This window comes from Colias philodice, chromosome 20 (genome assembly GCF_061535455.1).
Source record: "Colias philodice isolate Cphi_HAF_F1 chromosome 20, ilColPhil1 Martin Lab GWU primary, whole genome shotgun sequence".
NCBI classification, from domain to species: Eukaryota; Metazoa; Arthropoda; class Insecta; order Lepidoptera; family Pieridae; genus Colias; species Colias philodice.
The window spans coordinates 1,152,329-1,179,360 of record NC_143105.1 but is presented as its reverse complement, the minus strand read 5'-3'; the positions used below and the strand labels follow the sequence as shown (position 1 = coordinate 1,179,360).

Here is a 27,032-nt window from a genome sequence, read left to right as displayed (position 1 = left end):
GAACCACCCTTAAACAATAATCTTAGACAGCAATTAGCATTACAGTCATTTTCCGCAAACTACACAGTAATTAATCAGCTAAATGTAACATATATGTAAACACGTATTATTGGTGACGTTGGGCAGACGCCGCCGAGTGAATCATCTATACTCTATAGGCATATAACATGCCATGCCTCATCACGATAATACATTGCTCATAATTATACTCATATACTCCTGTGTTTTATCAGCGATGTACTATTCCTTGGAGTATATGGAAAAGTTACAAAAATTCATGTAATAATTTATGTATTTTAGAGACGCCATATTATACAATATTATTATTATTATATATTTCTCAATAGGTTATTCTGTAACCATCAACAGTGGTGTTTATATAAAGATACATAGATACTTATAAAACATTATCGTTCGTCTGAAAATTGGTTAGAAATCTCAAAATGTTTTGTTCAGCACTTGGTAAAATATTGAAAGCCAAAGTGGATAAAATTGGTAGCTTTGAATATAAGCCATGAAAAGAAAGTATTGCTCCTTAAAACATAAACAAGATATCTTGTTTATTTATACGGCTAATATTAATGACTCTCAAGTGATTTTAGACCGACACATTCGCGAGGCGTTTTTAATTAATCTGACCTTCTGTACACAGGAATAAAATTCGTGGAACGCACGATCGGATACTCAATGCGGGGTTGTTAAACTCGCGTTAATATTGTACTGTGGCAATTTCAATTGCACTACTGCAACTGGTACTATTATGTATACTGTGGCACCAGTGTCAATTAGTTGTACTTATTGTTTTTAGGAAGTGTTTACCCCATTGGTAGGAAAGCTGTACCTTCCCGTATACTACGTATGGGTAGGTTATATACCCATCTATATTCTCTTGAGAAAAGTGTGTAAAACAACAGTTTACTAAACAGTTCTTTGGTATAAACTTAAAGATGCTAAAAATAGTAGGTAGCTTCACGTGTTTGTGTTCCTTCAAAATAACTAGAATGAGATTTATATTATAGAAACGGAAACACTGTCGCATCTTCTAATTTTAGATACCTACCTAAACGAAATATTTTCGTTAATTTTAGATAACGTTAATCATACGCTTCTCCCTTATACATTTTATTTTCTACTCTTGCCAGTAACAATATTCATTTATTATTTTTGGAATAACAAATTAGGAAAAAATGTTTGTGAATTTTTTGTCTACAAAAAAAGAAGTTGTTTAATTAAACATACAAATTAACATAAATTGATTGCTATGTTCCTGTGTAATATAAATATGATAAGGACAAAATTACTGAATATGTATTGCAAGTAAAACATGACCTTCTTATGTGAGGAAAATAAACACGAATAAATCTTAATTTTAGTTGTTCTCGGTAATAACGCAGTTGTATGTTTGCGAAGCTGTCGCCAGAAATTATAATATTGATTTTATTAAATAATAATGAATTTAAGATTATTAAAATGTTCGTATGCAGGAAGAGGGAAGTTTATTGAGCTAGATAGTATTGGGATAAACTTTAAAAGCCATTTTCACTTGCTTTTAAAGTCCGTAGTCACTGACTCTTCAATGACCATAAGTCAAAGTCTACGTTACACAGCCTTATAGTTTCAAACTTTCAAACAAATAACAATAGGTGTCATTTGAATTGACAGATAAGTTAAACAGAACATATCCAACAGTTAAGCCACAGATTAGATACTAGTTTACAAAACCTATATCCATTCTTATTTATGAAAGCCTATATACAGATATAGAACGCTAAAATTCTTCTGCTATGAACATTATATCTACCTAAACATTGACTGGATACTATGGTTTGTAAACTATAGTCTATAACGCGCTAACTCGTAAACAAATCACAAGTGAGAATCAAGCGCCGGGTGAAAACTACAAAAAAACGTCTATAACATGAAGGAAAGTATTTTCTTGCACATACATACAGTTTTCCGGGGCTTTTCCATGTCTATTGTTCGTAAACGGTTGGTGCTAACTGACGTGTAGTACTAATTATGGCCTGGGCTCGTTATTGAGTTGCAATTTAACCGACTTGTAGGAAACAAAGAGTGTGACCTACCTGTGTGAATTTTTTTGAAGAAAATTGATGAAAATTGAAAGTAATATCCATAGCTAGTGTACCTTGTATTAAAATATTGTTAGCTGAATTCATTTTATTATTAAAATGCTTACTATTTAGTTACTAAAAACAATACTAATATAGAAAAATATAATGTCGAAAGGGGGAAATAATGAGTGGCTCTCATAGATTGGATAGTACAATGGATTAATGAAATTCAATTGGCAATCGTTAGTACCCGCATCATTTTTCAATTACCACTTAATTGTTGCTTTGAAGTGGGCTATGTACATTGATATATCTCTCGTACAGATATCAGTAAATGTTACTAGTTAGCACATTACGTTTAAGAAATGCAGTACTTCTATACTTATGTAAACTTTTGTGTCTCACCATGGTCACACAAAACTAACGGGTAACGAAAGGTACCTAAACAATCTGAAAGACACCATTTTGACAATATTAAGTTAAAGTTACTAAGTACCTACTTAAAAGAATTTAATTCCATTTTATTTAATATACCTCTGTTACATTTTATAATGTGTGTTTACAAATATAAATTTGTAAACTATTATCCGTATCCACGCTTCAGTTGTCACATCTCCTTGAGGATCGATTTAAACAGTTTCTTATTCTGATACACGTAGAAAAAAATATTAAAACATTACCAATGTTAGCACACCTTAAGGAATTTCGAGATGACTTCGAGCTTATAAAACAAATTATTTTTAGATAACATTTTAATGATAACATACGTTTTCTTCAGCTTCGCAAACCCAATTATTGTCTATTTCGGTCCAGTCAAAAATAGATATACTACACCCAACGTATTCATTCGAAATATAACATTATAATACAAGCAAATCAATTTTTTAGCAATATCCAAATCATACAGTACCTATATGTAAACAATTGCAACTGTTACATTACGAGAAATACTTCTTCGATAATATGAAGAAAATCCTCTCTGTTACATTAATTTTACAGTACTCACCGTCAAATTATCCATAGAATTGTAACCGCATATAACGTATCCCATCATCTTATTGGCCATTGTAACACTCGACAACCGTTCAACTTATCACCACACACAAGAAACAATTACATTTTCGACGCACTTATAAACGCACATGTCTAAATAAGTTATTTCTGATTTACAAACACGGCATCGTTCGCTGGCAGCACATGAGCGACTGATTACTTTAGTCTTTTATTCCCATCGTGTGTATGGGATGGGTACTTGGTAGTCCGTGGTCGGTACGTAATTAGTTCAAATGTTTTAACTTGCGGTCAAGTGACGAGACCGTCGAGTCTGCTGTGAAATCGACGGCTTGAATATTTCATCGCGTTACCCACTGTGTAGTATGTAGGTCGAATTTGTTCTACGATCGAATGACAGTTCGTAGATCAATATTGTATTTCTATTTGCAATACGAGTGTTACAAAAAATTTCGCATAGGTAGTAATCTCATCATGTAGGTAGTCATAGTTTTGTATCAATTGTATGTAGTGATCAGTAATATGACTAGGGAGGACAAATTAGCTAAATATCGTGAACCCGCTCTAATATACTTAGTCAAAATCCTCGTAGAACTTTTAAAAATAAATCAAGGTTTGAAATTACGCTCATTTATCAAAAGATAAGCCAGAGAACTAACCAAAGAAAATACTATTTTCTATTAAATATAAAAAAAATATTATATCAATTAATAGAATCATCTTGTTGCCTTACTTGAAATGCTAATGATCATAAATATTGCCCCAGAGATAACTCCTGAAAATCGGTTATAACACTTGAGTTACCGTATCACGTCACTGCCAAAAATAGACCTATAAATTAAAACAATGTGGGATGATAATCTCCTGTATGTTATTATAGTAACTATGTATCTGTTATACAAAATTGAACCCTCAAAGTTTATTTTAGTAATAAAGATTATAATTTTGAAAAAAAATTAGGTAAACTGAAATTTAAATCTGTCTTAAAATACACCGGAAAATTTTGCCCCCATTTCGAAGAATCGGTTTTACGCTGGGAAGCGAATAATTGAGCTTCTGAAAGAAATTTAGATAAGATAAGAAAATCATGTTTAACTAGAAACCTAAGGGTAATACTTCACAGACCCTACGTTAAATTCTATCCAAGTCAATAAACAGAACAAATTGAGTTCCATCTAACGATGACACATTTTATCAAGATTCCAAACCGTCGCATAACTTAATCTATCGAGCCACACGCAATTCGGTCACCAAGTTTATCAATATTACCATTTATATTACAATTTGGACGGGTTATCTTATAGTTCAGTAGCCAAAACAATACACATAGCTTATAAGTATGTAAATAATAATTGTCGCCGAGGTAGTGGACCATTTTGCTTACATTCTGCAGTTAGTAGGTAGGTATGTACGGTTTGTCAGGAAATAAGGATCAGATGCGGAATTTGATATGGCATGAAGGGTTACGTCATTTTATATGTATAGGAATTACTGGCACACCCAAATAAGTGTTGAGAGGAGAAAGGGCTGCATGATCCATATCATTGCTTTCTTGTTTAATGTCGTAAATATGATATATTTACAGCTATTTCATCCTAACACCGAGGATTGCAGGATCGTATCGATGTGTTTAAACCAATACACACATTCGTTTAGTTATAAAATGGACTTAGAAGTTGGCCAGAAATAGTGGACATCACATAGGTTCCATACTTGGGATACAAAGTTTGATTAGAAAAAGTTTCCACATTATAATCGTCGCAATACAGATTACTAAATAGGTACTACGTCGCAAATTTAGAGAAACTGTTAGTTGAAACAAGACACAAATTTCACTGCTCTTAGAATCCTTACTTTAATCGCTACTTTATCTAAACTGGGTAAACAAAATATTATAGAATTCAACGTAACGGCTGAACACCTGTGGAATTAGATAAGAATAGACATTTGTTAATACTTTCAAGATATGTTTACTTGATGGTTTCAAATTTAAATAGTATTCGTGTTTTATCAAATCTATGACTAAAGATTAGTTTGAAATATATAATCCTACAAAAAATTCATTGAAACCATTTAAAGATTGTATTAATATGGTTAAAAGAAACATAGATATACTACAGAGTAATAAATTAGCATTACGCGACAAGTTATTTCCGAATTTTTCTAGGCACCTTGCAAAACATATTACTGGTCAAATAGTCAAAATGTTTATGGAAAAATATACCGTAGTTAATAAGCACTAACATTAACAAATGAATTCGTGACCGTTTACTTATGTTTGTTCGTAAACACTTTGCTTTGGTGTCAATGTTTTGGCTTCAGGGACGTTCGTCGTTCGTCTATTTATAGAAACGCAAATATTGTATTTAGTGTAATAATAAATAATATAGATAAAAGGCTGGATAGGTGGATATGACAGAGGGTGTTTAAATTAACAAGCATTTTTTTTTTTTTCATTAAGAGCAATAGTTATTTGAGAAATTGTTAAAAACCTTTTTTTCTTTGTGTTTCTACTAAGTTCTATCAAACTATAGAACTTAGTAGAATAATGAGCTTTAAACGTGATCCCGAATTTTTATTTTTACCAAAAAATATTTCAAAATAAAAATATTTTTTTGCAACAAAAATATAATCAGGAGAGATCCTGGCATTTTTTCTTCGCCCAAGAAATGATATATGATTAAAAAGGTTAACAAAATCTGCAAAATATAATTTATGCTCAACTAGTACACCGCTCCCACTTCTCCCAAACATATTTTATGAAACAATAAAACAGCGACTTGTTGATATCTTCGTCTACAATATTTGGGTCACGCGCCGGCCTCGATACAACGATCAATTCGACGCCTCTGCTACATCGTTTAACCATTTATTGACCCATTTCTGTACATTCGTAAATAATAGTTACAAATAGACCTTTTGGATCGACACTGGTTTATATTTATTGACGAGCGGGCTAAATTTATAACGCAGTTTTGGCAGATGTGACCAAAATTTATCCAATATAATTTGAGAAGTTGCTTTACTACCCCATATTATGAATTAATTAAATTTTCTTCTTAATAGATTAAACATTCGGAATTCTCTGGGGTTCCCTGACGATTAATTAAAAATTCATTGACACCAGGAAGCTACATTGTCCTTAATTTTAGTATAAACTATTTATAGTAACTAGGTACAGAGAACAATAGCAATTGACATGGTCAGACGGTCAGACCACAATGGAATTACCTTCGAACCATTTAGTGCATTGTTTCTATGAATATACTATAGTATCATATTAATCAGAAATATTTCGCATATATTATTGGAATATTTACATATATTTTATTGATATTTACATAATTCACTGTGAAATTATAATGTCCCCTAACTTGCCTCTTTGATAGTGACTAAGGACCACGGTTCTATTCCCACTAAACAAAACAAAAAATATGTCTGCGTCTTTCGCGAACCGGACACAGAAGGCATCTACATACTTATCCGTAAAAAAAATACGATCAGAATAACAGTTGTTTCTACAGCAATAACGTTCATCTGCTATAAACTAACCAAAAACATACCGCTTCTATATTACCTTTACTTAATTAAAGCTAACACTTAACTCTATTTACAAAAAGATAAACATGCATGAACCAAATAAATAAATACACGTTAAAGAAAAAATCAAACACAACCGACCTTCCGAGCTATATTTAGCGGCCCTTGCATTGATAAGATAAAGATTGGGAAACCTATAAATACACATTGCATGTACTTTCTTTTAAATGTAGCAATAGTATATACAATGTTTGTTAATGTTTGGAATATAAGTATTTTGGGGTAACGTGAAATTTAACTTCTAATACCGATAGATATAGATGATTCTATAACACTACGGTGTATTTGATATTATGCAGCTAAATAAAGATTAATCTATATATTACTAGCGGTCCGCCCCGGCTTCGCCCGTGGTACATATGAAAAATAGATGTTGGCCGATTCTCAGACTTACCCGATATGCACAGAAAATTTCATGAGAATCGGTCCACCCGTTTCGGAGGAGTATACAGACTAACATTGTGACACGAGAATTTTATATATAAGACTAGCGGCCCGCCCCGGCTTCGCCCGTGGTACATATGAAAAATAGATGTTGGCCGATTCTCAGACTTACCCGATATGCACAGAAAATTTCATGAGAATCGGTCCACCCGTTTCGGAGGAGTATGCAGACTAACATTGTGACACGAGAATTTTATATACATACTAGCGGTCCGCCCCGGCTTCGCCCGTGGTACATATGAAAAATAGATGTTGGCCGATTCTCAGACTTACCCGATATGCACAGAAAATTTCATGAGAATCGGTCCACCCGTTTCGGAGGAGTATGCAGACTAACATTGTGACACGAGAATTTTATATACATATAAGATAAGATGTACATAAAAATGATACGCGTTTCGCGTTGTCACGGCATCACGCGTGAACGGGTGGACCGATTTCGATAATTCTTTTTTTATTCCTTGAAGTACGAGGATGGTTCTTATGTAGAGAAAACGTAAATATGTACCACGGGCGAAGCCGGGGCGGATCGCTAGTGATTGATAAATATACGGTAACTATGTATTAAAATGTAGTAGTAATTTCTATTTAATTTTATTTCTTAAAATATATTTGTCGAAATGAAATAATTTATTACCAATATTTAAAGTTAAAATAGTTAAAATTAAACGTGGAATTTTTTGTTGTGCGCAGAAACTTTTTTTTTATATTGTATTTCTATAAGATGAAGTACCTATACAAAATATATGATAATATTTCATCGCATACGTAAAAGCTACAACCTAGGCTATGTATTATCACTGTTATTTATTTATTTATTTATTATACTTTATTGCATTGAAAATACATAAATACACATAACAAAGACAATACTACAGAAACAGCAAAGGGCGGCGTAATTCAATACAATCTATACATATACAATTAACAATACATTAACGAATAACACTTTACATTGTTATACAGTGCGTTCACATCACTCAAAGTGATTTTAACTCATGAGAAGTTTTACCACCGTTAGCCAGACAAAGACTTATAAAAACATCATGCAATTGATAAAACATAATTATGTGAAAGTCTTACGGCAGTTCTTATCTTATTGACGACGTTTTATAATATTATATGGTAAGCTAAGATATATATGTATTGTTGAAAAACGCATGCAAAACTGATATGTTGAAGTCATAAAAAAAATCATGTTTTGTTTTCTAACCTAAATTGTTATAGTCTCTGAAACTCTTCAACAAGGAAAAACGTTTAATTATAATAAAATAAAGGGAAAACGTATAATTATCCACTAAATCTGCAGATATATTTTTTATATGGAAGGATACGTGCTGTGGATGGTCGCGAGAGGTATAGCCACAGTATTACCATTATTTCCTACAGTAAGGAATCGCCTTTGATGTCGCGCGATGCCGCCGCCAGCGTAGGTAATGACGCTGCCACACGAAAATACGCTAGGGTTGCAACAAATGGGAAATAAAACAATTGTGATTATTAATGTTATGATGAAATCTTTATTCATATGTACATTCAAAATAATTGCGATTATTAAATCTGATGTAATTATTTGTTCATAAATATATAATTACAGATATTGCACTGCTAAATATTATTTACGTGGACACTTTATTTTTGGATGTTCTTAATTGTATATTATAACATTTAACTAAGTAATGCATTCGCATTGGGATGTACAATCTGATTAGAAAATAATGAGGACAACATATATACATAGCTTTGATTTTAATTCAACAGATACAATTAATACAATCTTACTGAAATATTGTTTCCTTCTGGGATTTCAATGTAGATTTACATCCGTAAACCGAACAGTTTGTGCGCGCCATAATAGAATATGTAAGTACCTATGTATAATAAAATTATTACACAAAAAATACGACTGCGTCATCCTTTCGCGCTAGGTAAAGCAAACTAAGCGTGTTTGCTTTACGCGGCCCGCGTCGCCCGACCCCCGCCAGTTCCCCTCCGTTTCTCTGCACAAGTACATTCGTCGCACTACTGTAGGAAATAATGGTAATACTGTGGTATAGCTATGAGCATTGTGCATAGCGGAGCCTAGTATCGATTCATCACATAGCTCGTCGAAACGGTCATATAATTTCACAGCATAGCTATTACATTTTCGCAGCATAGCTGCATAGCACATCTCTGGTAAATAAAACACCCTTAAAATCACTTCCCGGTCGATGTGACGTCACCGACCCACGCGGGGGTCACGTGACGTCACCACCTAAACTCATGACGTCACTAACCTGCGTATCTCTCAAGTCAGGCTCGCTGGCAGCAGCCGGTAGTGCGTCATCAGGCTGCGACACATCCGCACCCGCGCTCAGCGAACGTCGTCTACCGTCTTTTGACTTTTCACTCTTCCCTGTTAGTATGTGCTTCGTTTTCGATATTATGTTGAGCGGCTTCAGCGATTTGCGCACCTGTGGAGTAGGTTTTCATAGTTTAATATCAAATTATTTTATTTTAAGGATTTGTGATTCTATCACGAGAATTTTTTGTTATTCGGTTATGCGGTATATGCGGTTTCGGTCTTTGAGCGTAACACATACATTGTTAAATGACAACAAAATATTTTTTTTTTTTTTTTTTTTAAATCTCCTCTAAACCTGCAATCTGCCTTATTAAGCATTAAGCTGGTGGTTAAAAGTTTTAATGTTGGCATGCATGGCAAACGCCCAGTGGCGTCTCCATATAATATTTTCTATGATCATGGTGAGTCTGATTCTACGGTTGAAGGAGGTCTTGTGGAGCTCTCCGTTTTATGCGCTTAAAAGTGCGAGTGGGCTCCATCATGTTCCAGACAAGTATGTTGGGGTGATTTTTTATACGGCTTTTATATGTCTTAAGTTTCTTGAGAATTTCCTCTTTAACAGTTGGAATAAACAAGTCACGGTGAAGATGACAATTGCTAATGAACCACGGAGCTCGAGATATGATACGAAGTATTTTTGACTGGAAACGTTGTATAATTTCCAGATTAGAGTGAGCTGCAGTACCCCAAAGTTCAACTCCATATGACCAAATTGGTTTGAGGATAGACTTGTACAAAAGAAGTTTGTTGTTCAGTGAAAGGCCAGAGTTACGCGCCAAGAGCCAGTACAATTTGCGAAACTGTACACTAAGAGCTTTCCTTTTTGTGAATATATGTTTCTTCCATGTAAGACGTCTGTCCAAGTATATACCCAAGTAACGCACATCTTCTGACTGGGGAATTGTTATTCCGTTAAGTTGAACGGGTGGACAAGTATCGCGTCTGAGGGTAAATGTCACTTGCACCGACTTCGTTTCGTTGGCTTTTATTCTCCAGTCTTTCAGCCACACTGAGACATCATTTAAGCTTTGCTGTAACATTTTCGAGGCAGATACAGGATCCTCATGCATTGCGATGAGAGCAGTATCGTCAGCAAATGTCCCAACGAGAACATCTTCTTTAGTCGGTAAGTCATAAGTGTATATTAGATATAATACAGGACCCATTACGCTGCCCTGCGGAACACCAGCCTTAATTTCGTAGAGATTTGTTCTGTCGTCTCCATGCTTAACATAGAAGTGTCGTTGTTGAAGATATGACTTAATGATTAGGTAGAAGTTTATAGGTAAAGCTTGGAATATTTTATAAAGAAGGCCCTCATGCCATACACGATCGAATGCCTGCGAAATGTCCAAAAAAGCTGCTGAACAATATTTTTTGTGTTCGTATGCGTCATTAATCATCTCGACCAAACGATGGACTTGTTCAATCGTGCCGTGACCTTTGCGGAAGCCAAATTGATGGGTTGGTATTAAATCAGATTTGGCTAGCAGTGGAGCCAGGCGTTTCAGAATGAGAATTTCCAAGATCTTTGAGGCAACAGGTAGTAGACTTATGGGGCGGTAGGAGGAGACGTTTTCTGGAGCCTTTCCTGGTTTGGGAATAAGTATGATTTCAGCCACTTTCCACTGAGGAGGTATGTATTCTCTTCGCAATATAGCGTTATATATAGCAGTTAGTAAGTCAATGGCTACGGAAGGAAGTTCCTTCATGGCTTTAGTTGTTATTAAGTCATAACCAGGAGCTTTGTTCAAGCTAAGATTATTGATTGTGGAACGAACTTCACTTGCCGTGAACTTTTTTATGGGAGGTGAAAGCTGATGCGGTGTCGATAGAGCTTCTGTTACTTCAGATATCTTACTAGAGCAGAGAGAGAAAATATTATATGAACAACGTAATAACTAATAAAATAACAATAAATAAAAATACTAACCTTACACTTTACATTCGCAGGATGCAAGAACTTCCCTTCATCCTTATCCTCAACGGGTTGCGGATCGCGCATACCAAGAACCAGCATATCGTCTAAAGACGCTTGCAAATGTTTCCTTCTAGATGGCCTAGCTTCTTCATGACTTCTAGAAGAATACACCGACACAGAGTCCACACTCACTTTACTTGTACCAGATATAACAGTCACATTTTCAACAGATTCGTTCGAATGGTAGTCAGGATGTCGCGCTTGCTCTTCATATATTTCTACAGAGTTAAAAGTCTCAGCTACTCTATCTATTTCATCCATATCCAAGTTTTGCGGTATAAACTCGTAATGCCCTTCGTTCTCTGTGTAAACCTGATCGTAAACAACACCATTAAATCGAGAGCTGGATGGTACATTTCCGTAAATATTGTTGTAATTGTAGTTATCGTCTTCATTGCGCGGGCTCACGTGTCGCGCAAGATCATTCGCGTTCAGAATAACATCGTCCAAGTTCAATGGTCTGCCCTGACCACTGAATCCATCTACTACAGGTGTGGTGTTTGAAAGAAATGATCCGTCAGCATCGAAGCTGTTACAACCAACCAAGCCAAGAGGTCTTCTGGGCATTTCCTGCCGAAACCGTCCAGGTGCTGGTTGGTTTGCGAAATCGACCACCAAAATTCTATCTGCAATGTTCCTACAATCATTGTGGAACCCGATACCAGAGTCACTGTTACTTGACGTGGTCGTTATTTCGCTATGATTACTCGGCTGCGGAGAATTAGCTACAAATTCCGGTTCCATTCTTACTTCTTCATGTCTACAAGGTCTTCTTTCGCGCAACGGTCTAAACACGGGTCGATTGCCTCTAGAGAAATTTCCTAATGCTGGGCTGTCACCTTTCACTGCCAATTTCGATATCTGTTGTAATGCAGGACTCGAACAATCGTCAGGTGGAAGAGAATACATTCCTCGTATCACGCCAACTACATATTCAGCAGACGGTGGAAACTCTAAGCATCTTTCTGCAACTGGATCTCTTGTACAGGCAATTTGAAATTCCCGCGCTCTACTGAGGTGGGCCTCATGTTCCGCCACTCTTGGATCGACCACAAACACGTGACTGGAGTGGGATGCTTCAGCTTCCAAGTCTGTTATTTCTGCAGATGTCACTAGACCGAAAAATCGTCTATCGGCGTCAGAACCACAACCGGCGTAAACTATTCTCTCTCGCTGATACTGGGCAAGAACTTGTCCTGATGGACGTCGGAGTAAAAGGGCGTTTGGAAGAACTGATAATAGAACGGGTGTAGCTGCTCTTCTCTCTTGTCGAAGTTTCCTTACAGCATTTCGTACGTTTTCAGGCGCGCCACTGGCAGCAGCTTGTGGAGTTTCAATGGTCCCTAAGTATCCAACAACTGCTCGACATTCTAGACGCGCCGCTTGGTTGGGCACAAGTTGAGCTCGACTCAAGTTTTGCAAAATTTCCGTGATTCCAGATGTACTGGGTGCTGCATGACAACCTGTAATATATAAAAAATGTATGTAGAACATAATATGTATTTGTATGTGTTAATCATGTTACCTTTATATGGAGATTCCATTTTATATTTATTACAAAAAGAAGTTATGCCATTCATTTAGTTGATGTAAGTAAATTTAAGTTTTATTTATATAAAATTTTAATATAAAAACAGAAATCAGTAATAAACCAAATTAATTCTGAAAATTATATGTGTACTTACTTACATTACTTACAAGAAAAAAAAAAGGGTCTTTCCAAGCTAAATTAGAATAAAATAACCAGTTTACAGTTAATTTTGTGGTATGCAGTATATACACAAGCATTATTTAAAATACAAATAAGATTGTTAGTGGCTATAGTTCAATCAAGTTCCCATTATTTTAGTGGTACTAAAACAAGGTTTGAAAGCGAAGCAGACAGTAGTGTTTACTAAGAGAGAACAAGGGTTTCTGGGTCCTACCAGCTTGAAAGAAACATTTGATTCTAATATTTTTTAGTACTTTTTGAGTTAGTAGTTAATTGATTCAAAACTATGAACCATGCACATTAGAATGAAAATTATTCTAATAACTAGCTTCCGCCCGCGACTCCGTCCGCGCGGATGTCGGTCTTCGCGTGGATGGTTTATTTCTCCATTTTGAGTAACTCTGACAATAACATCTTATAAATATCTATTGGACCCAAATACGGCTAGGCCTATAGTAATACCCAACGTGTGTTCGCGGTTCTACAGAACAACGTCTATGGATAAAACTGAAAAATTAAGATTATTTTTTTTCTACGTATTTTTCCAGGATAAAAAGAATCCTATTTTACGCCCAGGATAATAAGGTATAATTATACCAAGTTTCATCGAAATCGAACCGTTAGTTTTCACGTGATGTCTTCACATACTGACAGACAGACAGACAGACAGACAGACAGACAGACAGACAGACAGACAGACAGACAGACAAAAATTTTTTTAATCACATATTTGGGTTTGGTATCGATCCAGTAACACCACCTGCTATTTATTTTTTCAATATTTTCAATGTACAGAAATGACCCTTCTACAGATTTATTATATGTATAGATTTTAAGCTATTGCATAGCTTCTATTGCGGGCCTTGGACCGAATCCAGAAATTCCGTTACGAAAAAAACCTCACACTCCCCACTCCAACGGGCGCGGAGGAGTGGCTTGCAGGCATGCTATGAAATAGCTTTACCGCGGCAGTCCCCGATTGCCACACGTCTTTTTTATTATTATTACTATAGGTATAGACCGTGATATTTTCTGGTATATGGATTGATAGTTCAAGTTATTATAAGTCAAATTAGAATAAAAATAAAAATTTCGAATGCAACAAATTGACTTAAAAATTAGATTAACCCGTTGACTACACAATAGATTATCTATTGTGTCTGTGATTCCGGGGACTGATGGGTTAAGCGACCAACCAACAATAATTTATTAAGCAGAATTATTGATGTGTAAAATAAACAATATTACATAGGCTTAAATTCAAACCTTGGGATTTGAAAATAGGTAGGTAAATGAATCCTCATTATATAAAATGGTGTTTGAGTGAAAGACATACAATTTATGCAGTGCGTTTAAAGCAGTGAACATTAATGGCGAGCCGTTAAAAACAAGGAATTTGTTTTAAATTAATAGTTAAAGCCTTGTATCCACTTGAGAATGCCCAGGCGAAAGAGCGGCTCATTTGGCCAAGCCACACATTCGCCTGAGCATGCTCAAGTGGATTCAAGGCTTAATAGGTACACATGAACAAAATATAATACAAATGCTTGTCTGTAACAATATTTCAGTGATATGTGGACACAAACAAACAGTGCAATGTGAGTACAAAAATAAATTGTTACGTCACTCACATACCTATCAACTTCCTTTTGCTATGCTTTCTGAAAAATAACATTAAATTATAGATAGTTTAAATATACAACAATTATATTAGTGTAGATAATAAAAATTATAATAATATATGTAACAGTATAAAGTCATAAATTTATTTAAGATAACTTTCTCCTCTCATATGTTTTGATTATTTGTATACATTGTTATCAAACTTTGCTGATAACAATTATTTCTACCTCAAACAATAAATAGAACAAAACTTTATTGGAAAGTATATAAAATGTTAACTAAATTGTTAAAAGTAATGTTATTAGTAATTTAATAGTCAAATATGAAGCACCAAACTACACCTCTCCCAAATCTACCTTTATTCATATGAATAATGAATAATATGTACCTGGGTGATGCAACACTGCAGGCTGTGGCCTCCGGCGGGGAGGTGGGTACCGCCTGCGTGTTCTTGCACGTTCTTCAGGTTCAGTGTCTTCAGTATCAGTTGGAGGTGATTCCCTAGGAGCCACAGTCAGAGCTATCGGCCCGTCAGCAGCCGCTATCATACGAGCCACGGACGCGTGAGGCGACCGGGCGACACTCGTCCCATCCACGGCTATCAACGCATCACCAGTTCGCAAACCCGCTCTTTCAGCGGGACCACTCGTCGCAACCGCTGAAACTACACACGGCCGCTGTCCTGCTATCGTAAAACCAAAGCCACCAGCGCCTCTCGCAACAACCACCCTTTTTTCAGCATTACGAGACAAAACTGCCCGTCGACGCCTTCGCCTTTGCTGCTGAGGCACCATCGTTTATTTTGTTTAGAATTACCGTCGCATCAATAGCATTTCAATCAATTTTTAACATTTAATTTTATAACGTTCACTACACATAATTTATGCATTTCATCTGTCACATCTAAAGCTAGAAAACTAGAAAAACTTGAATTTAAAAACGCAAGAAAGTTTCGAGGTCTTTGTAACTGACTTGACATTTAGAAAGTTTGAATTCGTTTAGAAACTGGTTTGTCTGGTTTTTCTTTCTGAACTTTTTGTACGTGTGTAAAGGAAGATCCTAATATATCTGTTATTTTTAAATTTGTATATTTAGGATTTTTTTTATAATCCGGACAAATATTTTCCTCAAGTATCAATATAATTTAATTATTCTTTAAAATTATTAAAAGTATTACATAAGTTATTGAACGAAAGCTGTAAGCTTCCTTTTTTGTCAAAGTCACACGCCGTGGTCAATTTTAAAAACTGTCACTGCAGACATTTCACGTCATAACAGAAACATGCGGTTTCTGCTTCTGTAAATTGTATTTTTAAAGGAATAAGGACAATAATTATCCCCTGTAAATAAAATTCTATAAGGTTTACAAAGTTTTAAACAAATTCTTCACAATGGCGGTAAGTATATTCAATGTTTTTACTATTCACATTCACGGATAAGTTTCTCGTTCTCATTTTAAAAAATGTTTTACAGAAAAAGGGGAAAATAAAGATTAGTAAAATTAAAAGGACCAACCACACAACGAATAAGATGAAGAAGGCTGGTAAATTGAAGCTCCAGCGTCATAAGCCGAAGACACAGCCAAAAAATAAGCAGCACACGCAAATGCAGCCGGAGTACAGTAGTGATAGCGAATCATCAAGCAATGAATGGGCGGACATGTTAGATGAAGAGGAGCAGCAATATATTATGAGCCGTCTTGCTAAACAGCCACAATTGCTCTCTAACGTCCCTGCAGAGGAACCGACTAAAAGGTACTTTATATTTCAACAATATAATATTATATGTATTACTTAAACAAATTATAAAAGTATATTTACTAAACAATTTTAAATTGAAACATACTAACAATACTTTAGCTATAATAGTTTTAACAAGCTTTCATATACATACCTAACCACCAAAACATTGTTATAATGCAAAAGCTTATGCATTGTAAAATTTTCTTCAATCTTTATTAAGAATTTTACAAAATACAGATGTTAATAGCTTCATTTATCGTTACAATTATACAGTCAAAGTAAGAAAAGGAAGCGTGGTCGAGAAAAGGCCCAAAAGCCAGTTAGCGGTGACAGTGGGGCTGAAAGTGCTAGTGATGTGGAAGAGAAGTATGAACAGGAGATGGCTGAGAGGCCTGTGAAGAAGATGCGGCCGTTGCTACCGATCAAAACTAAGGAAGGACTGCAGGAAAGAGCTGAGGAAGTGGAAAGTGAGTTGTTTTTAAAAATAGCTTTGTTACAAAAGTAGTACAGTAGAATCCTTTTATTATGACTCCGGTTATATTGACCAACCGCTTATTATGACGTATTACACAGCGAAAATTGGTTTTCATATAAAATTCTTTATGGAAAGTTGGATAAAATGACTTCGTTTATAGTGACATGTAGTTTATTGTGACCAATTTTTAATAAATTGTCCGGTTATAGTGACCAAAATGATTTCTAACACTTTCAGCAGTGTTTGGGAGAATTATGTGGTATCCGACGATGTATGGCGCTTCACACCTTTTTAGTTATTTGTCTAAATCTGTAGTTATCTCTATTTTTTTCCCTGTATTGAAATAAATACATACTAACAAAAGGGATTATGAAACAGGAGATTGTTTATTTTCTACAAAATGCTTCGTATGACGTCCGCTTATTATGACGCGTTTGATATTTCCCTTCAATATCATTATAAACGAATTCCACTGTACTATAATTTTTTGGAATGAAAACTAAACAATATTTTTCAATACTCATATTATCATGGCTTCATCAAACTTAAAATACTAATTAATTTTTGTAGGTTATTTATTGGGTATAGTTGTAAACGTGAGGACATAAAAATGAAATACCTTGTCACAAATATTAAAAGCTTACAAGCTAATTATAATCAAGTTTAATTTTCTATATATCATAGTTCAATTTCACTTATGGAAGTGAAAACTTCTTGAGTGGCGTTGAGCACTTTTTCTGTAATGGGTATAAAATCTTAAACTCGCGCCAGGACACGTGACCTGATCAAAAAAGCGTAAGACAGATGGATATCAAACATGCTCAACGTTAATAATCAAGTTTTCACTTCTGCCGGCACTCCCCCAGTGCAACCCGTCTTTTTTTTATATTTCCTTTTCTTTGATGCATAGAAATTAGTATTGAGTATTGTAATATCTCACATTTGCTTTAAATATAATATTTAACACAAACACTTTCAGTGTCAGACAATGAAGAAAAATCAGACGTCGAGCAAATAGAAATGGAGGATAACGAGGAAACAGCATCAGACTCCGGCATGGATCCCGGTGAAGAGGGTGAGGGTGTGGTGACAGCCGTGGAGCTGCTGGCTGCGAGGCGGGATAAATTGAGGCATGAGAAGCTAAGGATTGGAGCCCTGTGCTCCTCGCTACTTGAGAGTCCGGAGAAGAAGGTGGGTTTTGAGGTTATTTTTATAATACTTATGTATTTTAATATGTAGTTTACTTTATTTTTTGTTGGGTTGCAATGTGCTCCTGATATTAATGTAGTGCCTTTACCGTTGCGTTGTACCTTTTTTTGAGGAATTCAGCATTTATAGTATGGAATCCATGACACATCGGAAAATTGATACTTTATGTTGATTTTTTTATCCCTAGAGTACAAACAGATAATTTTTATTCAAATAATCGAAATAGGCGACAGAAATTACCTATTGAATATTATAACATTCTGCTTGTGTAAATTTTCTTGCTACATCCACAAAATCGCGTGATTTCAGTTTTACGATTTTTGGGGTGATTTTATATTGAAATTGTAATTTTAAAAATGTAATTAAAATGTACCTATAGTCTGTCCACTATAAGAATTGCTTTTTGACAGCTCGACGGGTGATACTAGAAGTGATGTCTAAAAGATTATCGATTGTGATACCATTTCAATTATAAATTCAAAATATTATCAAAAATCGAATTAGTTACGTAAATAATAATTACAACGTAAACGTACTAATAAGATATGTGATAATAAGACCACATATCTATGCATTTTATGTTAAAACTAAACTAAACTAATATTTTATTATTTATTGGTTTCTATCTTACAATTTGGTTGTCTTTATGTTTAAATGATATAACTTATTAGAAGAGTTTTTCTGTATCGGATATATTTTACAGAGTATTTCTATCGATTATTATAATCTATCGACCCATCATTGAATAATTCTGTGTAGACATCACTAAGTGGGCGGGGCCGGTCCATGAAGTACAATAATTATTTGTATGACATTTTAACATAGACAATACAATCCTTCATAGGCGTGGAGCTGTCAAAAAGCAAATAATATAATGGACAGAGTATAGTCTAAACAAACCACAAACAAGAATTTGTCACTATCAAGTACATTTAACTCATTAAATGACTTATTTCTCATATTCCAGCTAAAGAACCTATACCCGATCCTATACCTAATGGAGGAAAAACTAAAGGACGGGTCATTAAATCTGCTGTCAGTTCGGAAGTTAGCAACTGTCTCCGCAGCGGAGGTGTTCAGGGACATACTGCCGGAGTATAGGATCAGACATCAGGATTATACTGATGTTAAATGTGAGTCAAATAAGTTTAGATAACTGATATAAATGTTATGCAAATATGAAATAATTTCATACGTGTTAAACACATATTGTTACAATTATTTTAACAACTTGTTTTAAATTATGAAGGAGTTTTGGTGAAAGTTTAAAGTTTTTTTTTAGTAAATGATTTATCGTTGCAAATTAATATTTAATGAAAGATTTCTGTGTTATAAATCAATAATCTACAAAACCAAGTATGTAAATTCTTAATTTGAACCCTGATCTATTAGTAAATTAAAATAAAAGGTCTATCAAACAACATATAAATATAGAAAAGAACAAAATAATAGACCCAACAACATTTTAATTTAGAAAAAAACAAAATACAGGGACTGTGTTTGGCATTTTATATGAATATTTAATTTTATTTTTAATTTTTAGTGAAAAAGGACACCTTAGCGCTGTACAAATTTGAAAAAGAACTACTTGAATTTTACAAGAGATATCTAGTGAGAATCGAAAAGGCAACATCAGTTTTGAGAAGGAAGAAAGGCGATAACCGGTAAGTGTCATCTTATTACTTCAATAACTTAGAATGCCAATTCCCATCTATTTGTGGCTGTAACATAAATCTGTTAACATAAATGCAATGGTTATTTCCTTGTCTTTTACTTCAAATTATTTTTTACTATACATACAGTAAACAAAATCAGTTCATCAGGATAAAATATACCGTTCATAAAATATTTATCTACCATGCCCATAAAAAATAAAAAACACATGTTAAATGTGTGAAAGGTCTGTACGTCTTTTGACTAATAATATTTCGTCATTCTTCCTTAATAAATACATTTAAACTCAAACTCAAACATTTATTTATTCAATTAGACTTTTGAAACGTCAATACATATTTTTAACATTTACCACCGATTCGGAAAGCAGTATTTATGGAGAAGAACCGGCAAGAAACTCCATAGTTGCTCTTTTAAATCATTTCAGTATTACAATTTAATTTTACAAAATATGTAACTGTATATTATCATAACATGCCAAAGAATGGGTTTTTATCTTCCATATATTCCTTAAGAATCCTTATCGATTTTAGAGTGATTTTGACTTGTTTCTGTAATTCTTTAGGAGCACGTTTAACGAAACTAAATTAGTAACAATGTGTTATAATATGTTAAATTAAAGATTCATTCAATATCTAAAATATGTTCCAGACAATTTATTGATATTCATTGTCCAGTTTGTTTAATAGCCAATAACCTGAGAGGTGTTTCAATTTTTTCCATGCGGGACGTTCGTGTCTTTGTAGTTTACACGGAATTTAAAAGAAGAAGTTTTCTTATAAAATATACGACAGTAAAGACACTGAGACATCCTAAAATATGCTCGAGGCAATTTAAGTACATACTTTTATTCAAAAATTCAAAGAAAATCTAAGTTAAAATTGCCTTACTTTGATGAAATTTTATGTGTATTTGGCGTCGAATTTTTATGACATACAACAGAGTAAAAAATAAATAAAAAATACACATTAAATGATAGATTTATGCTTAAAAATTTGCAATCAAAAAATACATATTATATGATTTATGAAAGGAATGGAATATTTTAAAGTTCTCTAGAATTTTCGATTATATACGGGAGTGCAAACGCTGTTACGGCAGACCGCGCTCCGCGCTTTAGGGAGTAGGACGTGTTGCGCTGCTCCGTCAGACACAAAATTACAAAAGTACGTTTTTCCCGCGCGTAGTAGTCGGGAAGCCCACGATTCTAGATTAGAATTGGTGGAGTAGACGATACCGAGATAATAAGGTCCTATAATGTTTCCACTTTGAGCGCTTTCAGCCTTTGCTGCTCGACACACGATGATCGCGTTCAAACGTAAAAATACTAGCTTTCGTCCAGCGCAATTTTGTATTAGGACTCTTAATGCTATAAAAGGCCCTCTGAACTAATACGTTTTTTACATAATTTTTAAATTTAGCACTACTAAACTCTTTAATACTATGAGGAATTCTGTTGTAAAAAAGTATACCTTTTATGTTATAAACAATAAATTCTAGAAAACCAGATGCCTCCACAACGAACCTAGGACTCATATCGCTCCGATCAATGTGCAGTCTCCTCGAAGCCAAACCAAACTTCAATTATTCAACCAACATAGCACAAAGTGTGATACCGTTCCTCGATAGCAGGATCCCGGAAGCGAGGAACATTGTGACCGAGTGCTGTTCTAATGTGTTTAAAGAGGATCGGAAGGGGGATGTTACACTGTCTGTAAGTATTGCTTTTTATATGGGTTCTCTAGTTGGGTGAAAGGTGGATGCTATTTAAATTATGAAGGTTGCCTGGCAGAGATGGCTTTGATCCATAAGGCCGCCATTTGTACATTTTGAATGGTTTTGTTGTACTTTTATTTTATAAGACTTTTGTACAATAAATAGTAAATAAATAAGGTTTTATTGTTAAAGAAATTGGTTAAGTTATGATTGACGCAAAAAGAATCTTTAGGTTGTTAATATCAGTTATTAAACTAAACGAAAACTGTTATAAAATGTATTAACATCACTCACATCAACAAATGGTAGAAATTATTGTAATAATCAATTTGTTACGACTTCATATACTAAATAAAAAGATTCCAGATTGGGTGCATAAAAAAAAATTCGTGTAGCGATTTTTGTCGTTAGGTCCGTCCGTACGACTTCATTTAATAAAATACGTGGTAAATCCATTAAAATTGTTACTTTTTTTATGCTATTGTCATTTATGCTTCAAACGCTTAATTTTATTATTATTCTAAACCATATTTTTTACAGATAGTGCGTCTCATAAACCAGCTTGTAAAGCGTCGCGGTGAGAACTTGCAGCCGAGCGCTTTAGACTGCTTACTTTCCTTGAGAATAGAACATGTGCATTTGGATGAAGAAAATGAGCTCAAATTGAAGAAAAAACAGGAGGAAAAACATAAGAAACGTATTGTTAACTTATCTAAGAAAGAGAAGAAGGTTGGTTTTTGTTAATGTTTTTGTGGGGTAGTTTTAGAATATTTCCTATTATGCGAAATTAAATATAAAAATGGTATTTTTTTGCATTTGAATGCTATAAAACTAAATATCATCCCTACTAATATTATAAATGCGAAAGTAACTCTATCTGTCTGTCTGTCTATTACGCTTTCCCGCTTTCCCGCTTAAACCTCCCAACCGATTTTGATGAAATTTGGCACAGACATAGGGTACCTTTTATCAAAACGCGGGCGAAGCCGCGGGCGGAAGCTAGTATTAGATAAGTATGGATAGTATGTTAGGTGCTGTTGTGACATCTATTTATATTAATTTTCAGCGAGCAAAAAAACTCAAAGAAGTAGAAAAAGAGTTACTGGAAACGGAAGCGAAAGAGAACGAAGCGGCGCGTCTCAAACAGCTGACGGAAGTGACGAAACTCGCATTCCATATCTACTTCCGGTTGTTGAAAACCGCGCCTAGATCGCAGCTGCTTAATGCTGTATTACAGGGGCTTGCTAAGTGAGTATAAATAGCTGTTAATTTTGAGTTGCAATGGATTAGGAATGAATAAAATGTGACTCAACTGGTGAAATCATTTTTAAAATGGTTTTGACGGTTTTAATAGTTAGGGGGAAACAAATAGTTTCCCTACTTTAAAATACTATTGTATTGTTCGTTGACTTTATTTTCAGTTATTGCAATAATCCATATATTTTGAACCTGTAACTTCATCTGCAGTTATTGCCACAATCCTGCTTTTGTTTTACCTGTAACTTCATCTGTAATTATTGCCAAAATCCTACTTTTGTTTTACCTGTAACTTAATTTGCAATTATTGCAGCCATCCTACTTTTATTTTACCTGTAACTTAATTTGCAATTATTGCAGCAATCCTACTTTTTTTACCTGTAACTTAATTTGCAATTATTATATCATTTCTAATTTTGTTTTACCTGTAACATTATTTGCAGTTATTGCAATGTTTGTATTTCCAAATTGTAACTTTCTTAGTTATTTCTAACTCAACAGATTCGCGCACGTCATCAATCTCGAGTACTACAGCGATCTAGTAGCTATACTTGGCGCATTAGTTCGCGATGAGTTAGTACCGCGCAGTTCGCGGTTACGTTGTGTTCGCACCGCACTAGCTCTACTCGCTTCGGCGGATTCGCTCAATGTGGACCCGGGGCATTTCCACGCGTACTTATATGCAGCGGTTTTGGAGGTGCATGCGGGTGAGATGCTTTCTAGTCCTTTTATATTGTTTTTGAAGTGAAAACTTCTTTAGCGGCGTTGAGGCGTTTTCTGTAATGGATATAAAATCTTAAACTCGCGTCAGGACACGTGACCTGATCGAAAAAGCGTAAGACGGATGGATATCGAACATGCTCAACGTTAATAATCAAGTTTACACTTCTGCCGGCACTCCCGGAGTGCAACCCGTCTTTTTTATTTTTACTCAACTGATTTTTTCGTGGTCTATGACTACTTCTTTCTTTACGCTGCTTTTTTCTTCATGGTTTTGCATTTTTAAATGTTTTTTTTTATGATTTTCCAGGATCAGACGAGTCAGATATCCGGCTGGTGTTAGAAGCCATCAATGCAGTGTGTGTTCGAGCTCGACGTATTTCCCGTTCAGTGGTGCAGGCGTTCAGCAAGCGTTTGGGTACGCTGGCGACGCAGCTGCCGCACCACGCCGCACTCGCCGCGCTGCACACGCTGCACACGCTGGTGGGTGCTGTGTACTGTGTGTGTACTGTGTAGTGTACACTGTGTACTGTGTAGTGTACACTGTGTACTGTGTGTGTACTGTGTAGTGTACACTGTGTACTGCGTGTGTACTGTGTAGTGTACACTGTGTACTGCGTAGTGTAGTGTACACTGTGTACTGCGTGTGTACTGTGTAGTGTACACTGTGTACTGCGTGTGTACTGTGTAGTGTACACTGTGTACTGTGTGTGTACTGTGAAGTGTACGCTGTGTACTATGTAACGTTCAGCAAGCGCTAAGCCTATTCTGGGCGCGAGAATGTCACGCAAACAGGCAATCCCCTCCAGATTACCCACCTTTCTGCTCACAATCGCCACGCCTCGTCACTTCCCCCCACTTGTCACCTCTTTTACCGTTAACAAATTTATTAGCCCCTCAAGTAATCGAGTTCTATCGAAGCTCTAGTATATTATAATATTTAAAGTAACTGAAACCTACCCTCCCCTCACCATTTTTCATAATCATAATATTACGTAATTACTATTTCAGTGCACACAAAACAAAGCAGTATCTTCCCTGCTCGATACAGAAGAAACAATGGGTTCAGGTCACTTCGACCCACATGTGCCTTCCCCAGAACATTGTAACGCGCACGCAGCTACATTGTTTGAACTGGCAACACTGGCGAGACATTATCATCCGACAACGAGAAAAGTGGCAACGGCAATACTGGGACAAGGACAGTTACCTGTGGAGTTGACGAAATTGTGGGTAGTTTTGTATTTAGAAGTTATAGGTGGCTTTGATGTTGAATTTATGTAGACTGAAGTTGGCAACTCTAGCGAGGCTTTATTATCCAACTACGAGGAAAGTGGCGGTAACAGTACTGGGGCAGGCGCAATCACCCGTGGAGCTGACGAAATTGTGGGTAGTTTAAAAATAAATAAAAATTCTGGCAACTTATTTATTAAAAAGTGGGCAATTGATCTGGTGGTCGCCCGGTAGCGAGCAATCACCACTGCCCATGAATCTGCCCAAAAAAAACTTGTGAAGGTATTGCCGACCTAATTGAAAATAATTTTTCAATAAATGTGACAGAATAGTTATATTTATTATAATAAAAACAACTGATATTTTCAATATTTTAATTTAACCTTTTTTTTTTCAAGAACAAATTCAATTCGATTTATAATAACAACAACTGTTGAAAGAATCATCTTTAATATTAATTTTTCCTACATCCAATTAATGATTTATTTTTTCTATATTCCAAGGTTGCCTAGAAGAAATCGCTTTTAAGCGATAAGTTCGCCGCATTGTACATTTATTTCAAGTTATTATCACAATAAAGTGTTTTGTATTATATTCTTTAAGATGAAAATCATAATATACACCTAATTATATTAATTTAATTTATTTCCAGATCATCCCTCCAAATCTACTCCGAGTACGACGGTTCCCAGATGGCATTCAAACCATCCATCCCCCCTCCCGTCCCCCCCACTAAGAGCAAGTTAGGCCGCGACCACACGTGGACACAACAAGACTTGTACAAACACTGCCTTAGTGTGGAAGAAGCTGTAGATTTGAAACTGCCTAATGTTAGATAAATAAAGTTGTTTGAACTTGATTGGTGTGTTTTATTTAATTCCATTACCAAAAATTCACTAAAAACTATAGCATGTGTTTTTTTATTCTTTCCTGGTCCTATACAGGGTGTCCCACTGTTGGTATATAAAGCTCAAAGGAGGTTATAGTTCTGCATACGCTGAGTACGTAAAAAATACTTATAAAATTCCAGACGCATTTTTTTTTTCAAATAGATGAATTCTTAAAACTCTATGTTGTAGACCCATAACAAGCAACCCGCCCAACTTTGTCACTAGCATGTGAGCTATCTTTTAAGATTATGTTTTCATAGACAAAGGGCTCACATTAGTGAAGCGGTATATGCCGGCTGCGCGAAGCTAGAGAAGAAAACATGGATTTTCAGGAAAAATGTAGCAAAAAATGTTAGACGTAATTTTGTTGTTTAAGTATTTTTTACGTGATCAGTGTATGCAAAACTACAAGTCCCTTCGCGCTTAGTATACCAATAGTGGGACACCCTGTATATGAGTCTATCAGTTGTGTTACCTACAGTCATGTTAATATCCTATTGAAGATTACGTGTTCAAAATAAAACATTTATTTTACATACATAATGTATGTATGTATATATATATTTTTCTAATGGACTTAACAAGATATTTTATACACGTTCGTAAACGTATATATACACTTTATAACATGAACAAAAGCAAAAGTGTTTTATTAAATTAGTAAATATCCGATTTATATTATGTAGTCGGTCAAAAAAGACCAAAACATATAAGTGAGTGAAATATAAGAGATACAATCATTCGCATTCATCTCGAAGTAGAATTTGTTCAAAACACTAATATAAAAAATCTTTTAAAAATGCTTATCATACGATACCTGAAAAAAGTTACTAAGGTGCTACAAAAAGTACATTGTCGCAATTTTTAGAAAAGTTAATCATTAAATTAGTTAAGAGAAAAATCGAAGAACCGATTATTACCCCTACAAAATCGCAATACTTTTTTCCTACGAGCCATCATTTCTGAAAAAAATACGTTCTAATGACTGACATTTCTAAGTTCAACGCTACCTTTGAGGTAATCATGGAACTATAATTATATACTACGTAACTGACCCGAAATTGTGGGTCATTTGTAACAGGATGGCGGTTCTACAGGGGTCTTAGTACGCAATGACAAAAAGAAAAATGATGGTCAGAACGCTGATACCGGATACCTTAAGATACTATAATATAAAATATTACCGTATCTTAAGATAAAATATTATAGTATCTTCACCGTGTGTGACGCGCTTTATACACGAAATTCACAAATATATTTATCTGAAACAGCAGGTCAAACTGTAATTCCATTCAACACATTCATTTAATTTTGTTAGAACTTACAA

General features: G+C 34.9%; 2 protein-coding genes across 3 annotated transcripts in view; one reads left to right on the top strand and one right to left on the bottom strand.

Moving 5' to 3' along the window:
• LOC149479247 (regulator of G protein signaling loco-like) overlaps positions 1-15,778 on the bottom strand; it is a 64,452-nt gene extending 48,674 nt beyond the window's left edge. Inside the window, exons 1-3 of the mRNA XM_089707894.1 lie at positions 15,178-15,778; positions 11,408-12,918; positions 9,407-9,583 (exon numbers count right to left, since the gene is read on the bottom strand). Of these exons, the coding sequence (XP_089564020.1) occupies positions 9,407-9,583; positions 11,408-12,918; positions 15,178-15,583 (2,094 nt within the window). The 5' untranslated portion in view covers positions 15,584-15,778. The remainder of the gene's footprint in view (positions 1-9,406; positions 9,584-11,407; positions 12,919-15,177) is intronic.
• A 248-nt stretch (positions 15,779-16,026) lies between these two features.
• Noc3 (Nucleolar complex protein 3) lies at positions 16,027-26,159 on the top strand. Of its 2 annotated transcripts, XR_016317197.1 has the most exons (14): positions 16,027-16,186; positions 16,263-16,543; positions 16,805-16,998; positions 17,986-18,197; positions 19,183-19,348; positions 19,759-19,879; positions 21,390-21,603; positions 22,146-22,334; positions 22,672-22,853; positions 23,364-23,569; positions 23,893-24,065; positions 24,594-24,811; positions 25,468-26,056; positions 26,100-26,159. XR_016317197.1 is itself a non-coding variant. In XM_089707830.1 (13 exons), exons 1-13 carry the CDS (start codon positions 16,181-16,183, stop codon positions 25,652-25,654), a joined length of 2,349 nt encoding a protein of 782 aa, XP_089563956.1. In that variant the 5' UTR covers positions 16,027-16,180; the 3' UTR covers positions 25,655-26,159. The 2 variants fall into 2 exon arrangements, 1 of the variants encoding a protein (XP_089563956.1); XM_089707830.1 differs by having other exon boundaries at positions 25,468-26,159.
• The last annotated feature ends 873 nt before the right edge of the window (positions 26,160-27,032 follow it).